The 15,585-nt window shown below is 38.4% G+C and overlaps 1 protein-coding gene across 1 annotated transcript in view; it reads right to left on the reverse strand.

Moving 5' to 3' along the window:
• Nucleotides 1–802: 802 nt before the first annotated feature.
• REEP3 (receptor accessory protein 3) overlaps nucleotides 803–15,585 on the reverse strand; it is a 42,305-nt gene continuing 27,522 nt past the window's right edge. The window contains exons 5-8 of the mRNA XM_054071996.1: nucleotides 15,328–15,441; nucleotides 8,089–8,236; nucleotides 5,537–5,688; nucleotides 803–4,777 (exon numbers count right to left, since the gene is read on the reverse strand). Of these exons, the coding sequence (XP_053927971.1) occupies nucleotides 4,721–4,777; nucleotides 5,537–5,688; nucleotides 8,089–8,236; nucleotides 15,328–15,441 (471 nt within the window). The 3' untranslated portion in view covers nucleotides 803–4,720. The remainder of the gene's footprint in view (nucleotides 4,778–5,536; nucleotides 5,689–8,088; nucleotides 8,237–15,327; nucleotides 15,442–15,585) is intronic.

Here is a 15,585-nt window from a genome sequence, read left to right on the forward strand (position 1 = left end):
AAATCAGAATTCTTTTCTGACATCTGTAATTTCTTCTGTAGGGGTTTTGTACTCTCTGAACTGTTCTGACATTAGGAATTGAATCACTGCAAGGTCCCTTACAGTCAGTCTGTGCTCTGGAATCTAATTTCTATAATGCTTGGGAAGACAATAGCAGTAAATAGTAGTTTCTTTCTCCTCAATTAACCATACCAAGAAATTCTGTCCTTTGAAGCAATAGATCAGAAAACCTTGCAAAAAAGGTCCAGAAAACATGGTTACTGAGGTTTTTTGCTTGGGCTTACTAGGGTGTCAACAGCTTACTTGAAGTGAGGTTTGAAAAAGGAAAAGCCTAAGTTCACCTATGCATCTCGTTCTCTGGGTTAGCAGAACCACCTTGTTTGACTGGGAAATACAAACCAAAATCTGTTTGTTGGCACAAGCAACAGTAAAGCTGCATCAATAAAAACAAAAGCTAGCACTAGAAATGGTTTAATTAAAAAAAAAAAACCACCCAACAGTTCCCCCAGAGACTAAGCACCTTCTTTTGAGTTTACTCCGAACTGAACATTTAATAGAAGTACGTAACACGATAACATTTTCAAGTTACCTTTAGCAGGGCAAGTTTCATTTAAGTCTAAATCTGCAACAGGCTCCATAGCAAAAAATCAATGATGGTTTAGTTGTGGTTCAAAAACACACAGGTTTGAAGAAACTTGAGACAGGTTGTTTCAATACTGGAATCATTAATAAGTAATAGAATACAGATTAAATGGTGACTGGTTTGTTAATCACAATTCAGGTAATAAAATAACCACTGCAATCATCTCAAAGCAGCTTTTATTTAAGATAGTGTCAAGATAAGTCAATGCATAATGAAGCTTTCCCTCCTACAAATATGTAAACAAGTTGACAGCAAGTTATTATTACAATATAAAAATTAAAGCTTACATTGAATTTTTTTAAAGCTGCTAACTTCAGTCTCAATGTAGACAGTCTCTGGTCTGTGGCATTTAAAAATACAATTTCTTGAAAAATGTTAAAGTATTGCCTTTGCACATACACATTTTTCTGTATAAAAATACTGTAAAATACCAACTTGCCATTAATAAAAGCAACTCCAAAAATAAAATATCTTTTGTCCTGAACAGTGTGTTAAACGCACCTAGCATTCACTCCACCATTCTGTTTAGCCAAATTATCTTCTGTTCATTTTAAAATTCACTATAGCTTGCAAAAAGTATCTTGGATAATACTCAGTTACTTTCACATAGCAAAGCCACTAGTGTTAAGTAGCCAATATTGGCAATTACCCTGTAATCAGAGTTTGGCCTGAGTTCATTTGCATCAATTTAATCCTCATCCTCAAACTGTGTATTTTAATATGTACAATAGGCTCTTGTTAGGAAATCTGAATCCCTTCAGATATATTTTGGAAAGGCTTAAAACCTTTATATGATTTTAAAAGATAATATGTATTTCTTGTTTAGTGCCCTTAACGACTACCGAAGTTTTTCTTGAATTATACTAGCAGTCCTCTTGGTGGCAGTCTGCTTTGTTCATAAGATCATCTAATGTTACATGAACTACATTTTATATTCTAAAACCAAACAGAATGTTAAGCTAAATTTTTATTTTTGTTTAACATTTTTCCAAAAAGCTTACTAGCAGGAGCTACACAGATCATTTTTGCAGCTGCTAAGGCAAGAGAGTTTGAAAATTCCCTGTACACAAAGTTTAAAAGGTTAAGTAATATTTCAAAACCAAACTAAACTAAATCCAACAAGCAGAGAGAAATACATGTCACTCACTAACCGTGCCACCGCGCCTTGCCAAGCATCAGCTGACAATCGACAACAAGGGCAAAAAGAAAATACAATGAACAAGTTTCAGGATGAATTCAAAGAGCAAAATTGAGCTATCAAGAAAATAATTTTACAGTAGGATACTAGATTAAAAAAACAGCTAGGAAAACACTGGAAGTTTTATCATTTAAGACAGTATCTGAGAGAATGCAAGTACATTTATATGCAATCAGCAACAAATATGAATAATGCTGCTAGCTTCCTTGTTCCATGCATAGTGCAGAAAAAGGAGTCATTTTTAGCCTCTGTTACTACTTAATCCGAAAATTAAGTTTGCCAGAAGTTACAGCCTCAAGTACAAAACGAGACATAGAGCAACTTGCTGACCAGGAATGTAGTGGAGCCTGAACTATTCAGTGATCTCTAGCCCTGCAAATGTGAAAAGAAACAGGATCTACATGAATCCGTAACAGCAGCTGTAATTCTGAAAGAAGGGCTCGTGCTACTCCTTCATGTGGGATTCTGATTTGTAGAAAGATGTCAGTTTTCTTGCCATGCTTGCCAATAAAACAAACATGATGAGTTAACGCAAGATGTGGCAGCAGGCGCTGAAGGGGAACGCTCAGCTGGAGAGTTACGAATTAGAGATTCCACCCAACGCCGAGGTTAGGAGCAAGATGCAAACAAAAGCCTCAGTTTCCTGTAATGTCTCACATACCTTAACACACAGACAGCTTTCTTGCAGTAAAGGAAATAGATAAGAAGCACAAACATTCCTGGGCCACAGGTGATGAACCAGGCCACAGGGAGGCTGCCTTTCTGGTCACTGCCTCTCAGACAACAGCTCTTTACAAAAGCCAGGTCACAAGTTGCAGGTTTAATTAGAGGATGGGATTTTTGCACTATACTCATTTGGGAGAGAGCAGCTTGCCTTCCTTCTGTTACAAAACTGTGTCTCCGAGAAAATTAATACAAGGCTAAGCCTTTTAATCACATGGACTGATGCAAGTTCTTACTAAAGCATTTCTCTTCCTCAGAGAAGCACTGCACCATCACTATTGTTATATTTGACTGAGGCTTTGCACTTGCACAAATGCCTACAATACCAAGTGGGTAATACAATGCCAATACAGACCAGCTGCTTTTTTATCCATACAGTTCGAACCCTGGCCCAAACTCCACAGAAGACTACTTCAAATGCCAGCATATATTCACAAGCCATTAAGTACCCACCAGTAGTGAACCTGTTGTAGCTGTAACGTAAACAGAAAAAACTGCAGCAGGCCCAAGCCTTAAGAATATGTCTGAAAGAGCTGCAGCAGACTTACAGATAACTTTCTCCCCCCCGGATATACTTGGAGGAAGGTCTAAGGATTGAAGTCTGAGATTCAAGGCTAAGTGGGATCATACACCATATTCACTTTAAGAAAAGTAACACCGTCTCTCCTCGTGCCGAGTAATAAAATACTAGCTACAAAAAGTGTGTGTTTTCTCCTTGAATCCACAGAAGAAACATAGTCACACAGAAAACTAAAATCAGCCTAGTTCTCAGAATTGCAGAAAACAGAACCAAAGGGACCTCAAAAACTCTTTGTGACAAGTCCCTGCCTTGAATGATATTGCAAAATTAATCTCTGTGCAAACAGTTATGCCATGAGACTCTGGGTTATAAAACGGCTGACAAAATCAGTGAGACTTTGAGAAAAACCTATTTGTATTTAAATGGTTTAGTAATAACTTCAGAAATAAAAGAAAGTACTATACAGCCAATTTTAGAATTCACATATGATATGAAATACACACACATACATGTTCTCTTATATATATATAGTCATTCTTAAAAGCAATGCAGAGCAAAACCAAACCAGGGCCTGAAAAATCTATCACACATGCCTTCATGTTGGCATGACTTCTAACACACAGCTGATGGGCTGATCAGATCCCTGAGATCTATCACTGGAATTGCTACAAGTTGTACTTACCACAATTTTAACCAAAAAACAACTTAAATCATTTTACATCTCTCTAGGTAAAAGCAGAATAAAAACACAAACAAAACAACAAAACCCCCAAACCAAACAAAACAAAACCCCATACAAACAAAAAAAACACGCAGCCTTGTAATACATAGAAAGGCACCTGATAATATTAAGTGCTAGTAGCAATTACCAACAGCATCCTAAGTGTAGTTAAGCAATCTAGATAAACTAAAAAAGATTACGAAATACAAGAACTGCTGGCATTCAAAAGATGTCCAAGCTACTGATGAAGCTACTAAAATGACATCTGCAGCTGTAAATCAGTAAGACTGTGCAAAACTAAACAGTTTTGCATAAAGTGCTAAACACCCCCCTAGTCTGCCCCTGTTAGTATTACATAAGTTGTTTAAGCTTGGCAATATGATGCAAAATAATGATCTCAAGGATGTACCATATCTATCTTGTCTCTTCGTTTCCCACCATCATCCACTGCCCTTTGAACTGTACATTTTTATATTACACAAAGGCCTTTTCAGGAAGGCCGCTCAGAAGAACGTTTCAAGTACACCCGCTTCCATGTAAACCTGGGGATACCATGGGTTCAATTTTCACAAGTTCAAAATACTTACAAATTCTGATAATTCAGTTGGAGTTGTAATTATCTCTATCTGTTCAATATCTCTGGAAAAAAGCTGTTTCCTGTTACTCACTTAACTCCTATTTAAGGAGTCCTGACATTCATACTAAAACTTGCCCAGGTGTAAGTCTAAACAACAAGCAATTAAAAGAAAGCAGAGTAATATTTTATCCAACCATTTAGGTTCATAAAACCAAGTCCTACCATCTCTATTCATACATACTCATTATATGAATCATACACAGATCTTTAACATTTGACGCACTAAATTCAAGTTATTATAATACAGCAGTTTGTCTTGCAGGCACTGTGCAATGCACTTAGAAGTATACAGCAGCTCTCTTCTTTGTTCTGTACTTCAGCGATCCATATCGTATCTGAGGGGAACAAAAAAAAGATTTAACTTAACAAAGAGTTGAGACCATTTCAGAAAGAAGTGTTGTTTACCTTTCCACTAATCCAATCTAGTAAACATCTTTAAATGTGCTTTGAACAGTCCACAGGTTCAGTAAGGGAATCTGCCTCTGACTGAACAAGATACAGTTTCAGAATGGGGCAAGAGGGGCAAGTCTCGACTGTTTTCCCAGAATCACTCACAAACTTTTATAGGATTCCACAGACATTTAAGTATCTTTTAAATTTTGTTATACATGCAAATCTAAAGCACTTTTAATCCCACATACAATCTTTGTGTGTTTTAAATCAAAGCAGGCCATATGTCTACGGGAACAAAAAAATTCCAAATCGTCTTTAATCCATTAAATAGCAGATGTTTAAGTGTGCACAACAGAGACATGCAAATGCAGATGACAATACGGCTACCTACAGCCGTTTCAAGGTGAGCAGTTCCTGGAATTTGGGCTTGGTGGTGCCATAATTAGCATTACAAGCACAGACTATTTCCTTACCCTTTTTCGTTGCTTAGTTGCATTCATGTATTTCTCTTTAACACCCCAGATTACAAAAGCTCCAAGCTTAGATATTGTTATCACATATTACCTTTTCCATTTAGCATCCCACAACCTAGTTATTGTTGATAACCACTCTAAGATTAAAAAATAAATACATTTTCCATTATTAAAGTGACAAGGTACATTGTAAAAACAAACCGAATAGTTAACTAAGATTATACTTGCCTCTTTACGGCCTTTAATGCTTTTCACAGATTTCATGCTCTGGGTTCTTCGAAGGCCTCTCTGAGCAAACGCTTCATCCTCTGAATGTGTCCCCTCCATCTCTTCATCTGTTTTATCATCTCCAGGATTTTTTTCTAGTGAAGTTCTGTAGCCTTTAAAAAAAACAGTTTTATAAAAATGTTTAATAAGAAATAGCTGTAACTTTTAGATTTCTAAGAAAATTTCACTTTTAGCATACATCCTTCATTCTTTTCTATTATATGGTCAGTCCGCCAGGTGTTTCAAAACAGCAAAACATCCAGCCTGCCAGGAGCTCCTTTCTTATAATTCTGCCATTTTTAATTAACCAGCTATTTCATTCCATAAACGAAATGGTCCATTAATTGTCAAAAGTTAAACCATCAATCTGCCACCATCTTCTGCTTTACACAGACCTGCAAAAAACATGGAAGGGGGTTTGGACAGGATGATTTTTAAAGATCCCTTCCAACCCAAAGCATTCTATGACTCATAGGACCTTTCTTCATACCTGCGTACCAATCTGCCTGTTTAATACTAGTCTTCCTTTCAGATAGATACAATATCGAAGTACTGCTATGGGTTGTTTACATGCAGCAAAACTAGGACCAAGATCACCACCAACGATCCCCACTAGAGGGCGCAAACCGCTTAAGAACCCGCACTGCGGAGCGCCCTGGGGTCCCACCACAGCCCCGAACACTGACTGGTTCTTTCCCTCCTCCAGGCTCTCCTATCATAAGGCCATTGCAGAACCTACAAGCTCTAGCACTTGGAGACACCTTTTAGACTCCAAACCCAACTTTACTCATAATCAATGTATGCTTCATCTTAAACTAATACTTCATTTAGTCTAAAGTAGATTCTTCTCTTTTGATTATTTCACCTGTTTTCCCAAAACTAGCGTCACACTCAGCTACTCCACAGGTACTTAAGGCAAACTTGCCTCTTCGGTCATTCTTGAGGCCCTGTGTCTCTACCTCCAAGACAATTTCAATTCGTCTTTTTCAATATGGAAGATCTAAACCACAACTGTTACTCATACAGTCCCTGACCAGGGATGTTTGCAGTGACACCGAGGCTTCCTTGTCTCTATTTGTAACACCTCTTCTGATGCATCAAAGTCCCATTTGCCTGTTTCACAGCAAGCACACTGGCAGCTCAGTCACCTGAAGATGAATGTCCTTAATCAAGTCTCTTCAACGATTTGCACAGAACCTCCCTCCACCTCAGATCATAGAACACAACATTCTGCTAAGTGCAACAAAATATTGCTATGCAGTGTTCCTGACTATCAGTGGTTTGTCCTTTTCTTAAATCTCTAATGCAGAAGAAACTTCAAAGAATACGGGAGGGTGTACACTGGATTTGGGTCTAGACGTAGAAATAACTTCTAAGGAAGCATTTTGACATGTGAGATTGAATCTCACCATCAGCAATTTGCACAGTATAATCTATACCAGAGTAAATTTTTTTTTAAATGGAATTTTAAGCATTTTCAAGCTATTTCTGATAGGTAACTAACAGTGTCTTACTGAGCCCCTGCACAACAGCTGCAGGGACATCATCCCTGATGCAACTCTTGATGAACTCGAGCTTTTTTGCTGGCCAGGATCCCCTGTCTTTAAGCCCACAGGCACAGGACACCTTCTGGGCTCAATTAGCAATTCAGCTTAGGGCCATTCAGGTGGCCACTTACTCCTCAGAAACACAATAGACTACCATGGGATACGTGGAATTCCTTGTACTCTACAGGCACCATCCCTCCACAAAATGGAAGGATGAGCAGTGAAAAGACAAGAAATATACCAGTTATTTCTTTTGTGTGAAGTATTAATCACTTTACATTGTAACCTAACCACTTAAAAAGGTGTAACTGACAGCCTTCCACTGAAACCCTCCTTCAAGCATCATAGGCTCAAGAGCAAAGTGATTATAACCATTAATAATGTTACATACTATAAAATAAGAAGACTACTAATAAAATATCTCTGTCGACACATATATTGGTCACCACACACCATCTTTTGAGTGTTCATCTTTTGAGTGCATCAGTGGATTATGAAAACTAAATGCCTTCATTATTCCTATCTCCACAAGTCATTTTACATTTTGAATTAGCATTACAGATCTACTGAACTCATTTCCATTAATTTTCTCTTCCTAGTTATTGAGTTTCCATAAATTTTCATGTTTAACTTTTTGTACGTTTGCCATAGAAACACCACTTAATCACTTTTTTTTTTAAACTTCCAATTAAGCTCTACTTTGGCAAGGAAATCTTGTTGCTAATTGGCAAAGATAGAAGTAATGAGTACCATATGACTACACTGCTAGTGGCTGTGACAAGAAAACAATTCAGGGAGCATTTCTCAACTGTCATAATGTATCTTGTCTAAGTCAACCCTGATCAAGCACACAGAAATTCTTCGGGGGCTTTTAAATTTGTAGATTGGGTAGATGTATTTCTGCTTTCCCACTTCTGTCTTTGGTGAACTGTTCTTTTAGTTAATAAAAAAAAGATAAATACTTACCTGAAGATTCACTGCCAGAGGCTCTGGTTTTCTTTTTTGCTTCTGGTAATATCTGATAGGGTCCCTGTCCTACTGGCTCATCTCCTTGTATAGTAGTCAAATCGTGCATACTGAAACTTCTCAGTTTCTCAGTTATCGCACCTTGACTCTGAAATACAACAGCAGAATCTTTAAAAACAAAGCAGAGGTTTAATTTTGCTGTTCAAGGTGGGTTAAGATGTTTAAGCCCATGCTTCCTTGTTGCACTACAGGATTCATTGAACATAAGCATGCAGTAGACTTACATAAGCTCTTACCCAAGATTAACTGTATATTGGTCCTGGACAAAAAAGGTTACGGATAAGCTATCAATTTCAAATATGCATAAGAAAGGAAAAGAAGCATTATAAATATACTCTAGCATTAACTCAAGTAACCAAGAAACTGGCTGCACTACAACTATTTCTCTAGTTGACAGAAAGGTGAAACCACAAACCAAAGATGTCCTGCCTGGACAACAAGGAAGGCTAACAGGTTCTCTTACTGATGTAGTTTTAACTGATGTAATACCAACCCAAAATCTAACACTACATACAGGAAAAGTCAATCACATTTGAACATTAGTATTCCTTCTCTGGTTGTCCTTATATCTTTTCTATACGGGACATACAGAAAGTTTCCCTTTAGAAAAAGGGGTCATCGAGCAACTCTTTCATCTTACACCAGATGATGTTATTACTAAAGCATGAAAGCTTAATTTATTGTATAGGCAACTAAAAGGACAAGCACATTACTCAATGTCATGTTAAAATAACAATCAATTCTTTCTTGGTGGCATATGAGGCAAAAAATAACCATTTTAGAGGAAAGTTTATAAGCCCGTGCATGAATCCTGCTTCGTGCATGAGTAGTTAAGGATTCTGTTTCATTCTTATAAATGAAGCTTTTGGGCAAGATTTCTCATTTGAACACTGTTAGCTGGCTGTAACAGAAATCTGGGTACAATTTCACACACCGTTCTCTGCAAGACGACCAGTGTAAGGCAGTTCTTATACCACCGACCACAGCATTTGTTCCCACTCTCATGGCAACAACTGTTAGCAGATGGTAGACCAGCACACTAAATTAATTCCATGTTAAAAATAGCCATGTAAAACTAAGAGACAGTAGAATGATACGCCTTAGGCTCGCACGGTCACCAAAGGCAGGGGGGAGGGGGAATGGCTGAAACCCAGTATCCATTTTCTAGTGACTAGTCATTAGTACAGCTTATAAAAAGTAAGACAGTGTGCTACACAGGCAGAAAAAACTACTTTAATTCTTATACCACCATTCATACATTGCCACTAAACAATAAAGAAAGAGTTTCCTATGAGAGAAGCAGAAGCCTTTACTTTTCTAATTCTTCCTACATACATGTAGGATGACTGACAGTTCTCAAGAACACAACTGCAAGTAGCTTTTGAGTGAAAATGTGCTACTGACACTGTACAGTCTGTGTATAAACTATTGTAGAAATTCTAAAGCAAATTTTATTCCCTAAAATGGCTTATTTAAGGCAGGTCTGTCCTGCCTTAAAGCAAGAATCCTGGCCTTCCACTACTCCAGTTCTTGCTTTGAAAAGCATTTGAATAGTAAATCAAATCAGGAACCAGCTATGCCTGAGAACTAACAGTTAGCTGTTAGGACACTAGAAAAGAGAACCGGAGAGACAGGACTGCTTCTTTTGACAGCAAGGAACAGCTTACAGTATCTCTTGTAACACCAAAGACTGTTGATCAGTCTGCATCCACTGCCTAAAGAAATGCAACTGGGCTCAACTCTCAACCACTGAACACCAACAAATGAATAAAATGGACCCAGTTGGTTCTCAGCAGAATCCATATAAATTCAGCAGAAGTTCACTTACTAAGTGTGGATAGAATCTACTATATAATCGTGACAGACGCTGGATTTGGCCAGAAACAAAAGTATAGGATGACACACTTGCATAACAGTTGCAGAGCAAGTAGATTCATCATGTGATGTACTACAAAAAGACATTTGGGAATTGTACAAGATAATGTAATTAAGATTATAATATCTAACATGCTAAGAAGAATTCACATTACAAGCTTGCATTTCCTACTCCACTGTACATACAGAGGACTAGATCCAAGGTGGGAACCTTCAGCCTATTTTTTCAGTGCTGCTTTTGGATACAGAATTTTGTTTTTCAATGGGGAAAAAAGTCAAACTATGTGCCATAATGTAACATTGTGCCCTTAACCAAACTGCACCCTGGATGAGACTAGAGCTCCTGTGGAGCACGGCCTCGTTCAGCGAGGACATCACAGACTCATATAATGGCCCCTTCGCTCCAGAAGTACTTGCCAATATGGAAAGTTTTACTCAAGTTACACCCACCAAATATTAAGAAGTTTGAAAGGATACCTATACAAGTAAAAGATGCAGGACACATGCCCAAGAGTCACAGTAGGAATAGAAGCTGCACAACCGCTGCTGCACTGCCCAGTCATGGTCAAACATTATACTAATCCTACACAAGTACTCCCTATAGCCCCCCAGTCTCCTCCTGCCTGAACACAGTCTCCATCCCACCCCTAGGAAGATCCAGTCTAGACAAATCAAGATTCATTTCCACTTCACACCACTGCATTGACTAATCAGAGGACAAACGTCAAGGAGTTTCATATGGGTGTGAGGTTTTTCAATTATAAAAACACCCCCACACACCACTGTGCTCATACAGCACTGGAGCTTTACGAAAATTCTTCCACTTTCCATGCCCAAAAGAAGCAGACAATTGCTTTCTGCCAAAACAAAGCTTTTTGCGAGGATCTAGATTACTATCAGCTCAGGATGAAAGTCTAGCTGGAAAACATTAAATACCCTCTACTGCAGGAAATGAGAGAACGTTCACGTTTGGAATACGAACACATTAAGAGCTTCGCTATCTTGTTTGACAGTTCAGAGAGTTATGAGTCAGAGCTTGAAAGCAAGACGTTTGCCCACAAAACAGAAGGTAGCATAATCCCGTTGCAGGTGGAGCTCAGGGAATGTCCTGCTTCCACACTTGTGCCAGAGGTATGGCAGCAGCCATTGCCTCTCCCAGCCCCACACACAGCCCCAGGACAGGGCTCACGGAAGATGGCAGAACAGTCACCACACCTGCACTGGTGTCCCATTATTTCAACAGTTCCTATCAGTAACGAAGAAATAGTGTGGGCTGCATCCAGCCCAGAGGCTGCCAACTAAATTACATCATGAAAGACTGAGATGCACACATTTACAATTACAATGTAGGGAAAAAATCAGAGAACTTCAGTGCCCCTATTTCTATGTAAACAAAGCCTGAAGAGAGATGAACTAAGAAATTTGTATTGTCTTAAACAAAACACAAGTCTGGAACAATGAGTCTACTTATTTATTCAATAGTATTGCCTAAACCATATTAAAGGGTTTTCAGAGACCACATTCATCACCAATGACCAACCTGAAGCACTAATTTAACAGGTTTCTAAATGTAGTTTTTTATAAATACAGCTTATTTAAAGGACTCCTTCTGAGCCTCTAGTAAGCTATGAGTATGTCATCTCAGCAGCTGATCCTCATCTATGAAATGCCCTTCTCCATTTTGCTATTGAGCATGTATTTTTATAGTCTATAAACTTAAGCCAGGGAAGCTGCTGTAATCAGACACCACACAGTACATCTGCCTCACGGACTCTTCTCTTTTTTGCTGTTTAAATTCGACTTGCATCCTCTCAGTGATCAGGATCACTGAACAAAGCAGCTTGCCTTCGCTGGACAAGTTCTCAATGGACTCTGCATCTACAGAGCTGCGTGGAGCTTTGTGGCCGCAGGGCTGCAGCGCGCAGCACCCACATTCCCAGCTGTTCTCTCCCTGATCTGATCCAGGCTGACGGGGAATGACTTCTGTTCCCTCTCAACCTGGAAAGGGACTGCTGTCCTGTGAATGACCTCTGCAGCGTGCCAGGCAGTCCCATCAGGGAGGAGGGATGAAAGCAATATTGCCGGTAAGCCGAGCTGCTCATAGTGATGCTGGCTGCACGCCAGAGCTGGCTGCAAGATCCCTCCTTCCTCTGCCATGCCTTGAGTGGGAAGAAGGGGAGGTCTAAGTAAGGCTATTTGAATAATAGTCAACCAGCAAAGAGGCAGCAGATCCAGGATGACTAAGAGACATGCAGAAACACAGCCCTCCGTGTATTCTGATTATTTGTTTCCTAACAAAATAATACCTTGCAAATAAACAATCCTAGTGTGACCTCATAAAGAAGGACAGTTAAATTGGCAGCCATCCTGCCCGTGGTGATACAGAACGCAGTTTTCGATAGTAGCCCGAGAAGTCAAAATTTATATGTTGGCAAAAACTGGAACGTACAGGTAACTGGTATCTCAGATCTGGAAAGCACATGTGTCAAAATACAAGATACAATCAGTGGAACTTAGTGTTGTGGATTAACTTCCACAAATCCATACACTAGTGAGCTGAAAGAGCTCCAACGACTTTCCTATCATTAAAAGCAATTCCACATAATCATTTAGGTTGGAAAAGACCTTTAAGATCATCAATTCCAACCATAAGCTTAGCACAACCTTGTTAAAGATTCTTTTATACTCCAAAGAAAAATTTTATTAGTCAACTGTAAAAGTCAGCCTAGACAATATTTCATCTCTAAGTCCCCTGAAATCAGGATTTTACAAAGATTTGTTTTCTTACATTTACATGACAGTAATTTTTCTAATGCATGCTGTGTAGAGAGTTTTGAAACACTAAGTTTTATATGTACAGTGCCTAATTAGTACCAGCTAAAAATATCCATATAGGAATGCAAGCCATAAGCCATGATTCCTGCCAATTACAATTTAACTACAGCGGAGCAGGTTCAAATCTACAACAAATTTAGGTAGACTGACTTGGCTGGCTGCTCCAGCCTCCCCTCCACAGCCAGCTGGCCTTTTCATACTAATTCCATATTCCTTGGAGAAAACAGCTTTTTCCCCACACTAAATCTTGTAAATATTCCAGAGTGTTCAAGCAATTTTACCACCTTCCTAAAGTCAGCATAAACAAACATCATAGTACCTTTTGCTTGGACACTTTAGTGAACAGAAGCTTTGTTTGGACCTCCTCTTGTGTATAACCTCCCACATTCTCTACTCCTAATTTGAGATCAGATGTCAGAATAAGCATGCCTGCTCCTCAAAAAAAAAGAAGTGATGAAAGTGTCTCTCCTTGCTGTCAAAAGTGATCCCACTAATAGGATTCCACTCCTGAAATCCTATAGCGTGCTCCACCAGCTCACGCTGAAGGGATAATCTTTTCACCTGCTGGAGGCAGCAGTCAGCTCTTGAAAAACAGGGAATAAAATCAAGAACACATGCATTGTCTCCATTTGCTTGCATGGAGCAGTCACGCTCAGCTTTTTGGAATGACAAACCAGAGAGATGTTTAACATGCCAAAATAGAGATTTTTCAGAGTCTCCTCTTTAATACTGTTTAAAAATCATGTCTATTTTAGGTCTTCAGCATTGTGGTGGCTGTTTTGCCCAAGCATCTCATCTGCACTGAACTAATTCCGTACAAATATTCGTGAGCACGTTTAACAAGTTGTAACAAATGGAGCAGGCATCTCGCCAGTCACAGCTGAACAGCAATCAAATCTAAACACAGACATGTAGGAATAGTTATTATTTCGGAAGAAAGCGGGAAGAGATATTGTGTTCTTTATTTTACGGTATTTCTGTAACACCGTAAGGATTAACAAGGAACTATCCCACCTTAGCCAGACATAAGGAAACCACAGAGTGTAAGCATCACTACAGGTGCATGTTGTAATAAATTATTATTTGCTGTTTGGCAAGGAATTTGTGTTTTGGCTTTTAGCATAGTTCTTAACCTTTTTACCCATAGAGTACTTTGAGGTTTGGTTTTGGTCCTTTTTTTTAATTATTTTTTTCCTAAATAACTTATTTTCACTCTGAGTAATTTCATCCCATTAGAGATGTCCTCCATTTCATTCTAAATTATTTCATGCCTCCAGGTAACGCTAAGAATTTGAAAAACAAAAAAAGAACCTGCAATCAAATTGAATCACATTCTCAGTATTTTCGGTTCTCTACGTCCATATTTTAAAAGAAAAAATTATATTTTCTAAACTACTACCCACATGTATCTTTAAAAAGAGAGAAAATGAACAAACAAGATGCATGAGATTTTCAAAACCTCTTTGAGATAACTTTTGAAGATGCAGTTTTTAGAAATATCTTTGATTTAGAAAGTAAGAAGTTCACATACAGGCACAGAAATTTAAGTTAAATGCGAGCTGTGCCTACTTAACTTTGACAGCCAGAGATCTCTACATTGCTTTCTGTTATCTGCTAACAGTGTTCAGGTTTTCAGTCCTATTTCTATGAACACAGCAGATACATTTATTCCCATGAAGAATCCCAATAGCCTTAAAACTGTCATTTAACTAGGACACACACCCTTCCACGCTTTTTTTTTATTGTGTTTTGGTTTAAATGACTATTAGTTAGGATACACATTGCCTAAAGTTAAACTCCTTTTGGGGGGCCACAAGTTGCTTAGAATCTTACTTACAAGCCTGTATTGTTTCCTAGACATAGAATCCTCTAAAATTCAGCTGAAGGTTATGAGTTTTGTAGGAATGCCAATTGAGAACATCACAGGTTACTTCACGATTTAATGTAAATTACATGACAAAGCAAGAATATGCTAAAAAGCGATATGCAAACTTATGCTTAGTGTATTAATCTAATAATTCAGTCACCAAATTGCAAACAAGTTAATCGTGTCAAGATAACTTTTATCTGCGGTAGTTATCTTTCATGCCTTACTTCAAATGTGGAGTTACCTCAAGTTGATTGGAGAAAAACAGCAGAAAAGCCAGAAATCCTTTAAATAGTTTGTTTACCAACAAGAAAGCAGAGACAGAAAAGAAACAATGGTCATCTTTACCAAAAGCCAGCACAGAAAACTGCATGGCATCTTTTGAATCACAGTAAACTGATACCCATCAGCCAAGAAATAACTACAAGCCATCTTAAACACAGTATGAGAAGGACTACAGTGTTGCAACCCTTAAATTGTGTCCCACGTTTTCAATACATTTGCAGAATTCTCTTTTCTTCTATTTAGGAATGGCAAATCTTCAGTACAATTACACTGTTCTATAACAAGGACAAAAGCAACTAATGCAAGGAGAAACTTACCTTTACAGCTGCTGTCACTGCAGCAGTTGCTGCCAAATTCAACCCTTGCCTTCCAAAATTCACCATGGTCTCGTAGCCTCTTTCCTTGGCCTGTACAATGTAGTCATCAATCTCCTAAAAGCAAAACACACTTAAGTTTTAGAAGGCTGCACACAAGAGTCATGTTACCCCACAGTATTATTTTTCTTTCAATAAAGGAGCATAGAAGAAATCTTTAAGAAAATACTTAATGAGACAATTACTCTTGCCTTTGTATAC

This window comes from Cuculus canorus, chromosome 7 (assembly GCF_017976375.1).
Source record: "Cuculus canorus isolate bCucCan1 chromosome 7, bCucCan1.pri, whole genome shotgun sequence".
In the NCBI taxonomy this organism is placed as follows: domain Eukaryota; kingdom Metazoa; phylum Chordata; class Aves; order Cuculiformes; family Cuculidae; genus Cuculus; species Cuculus canorus.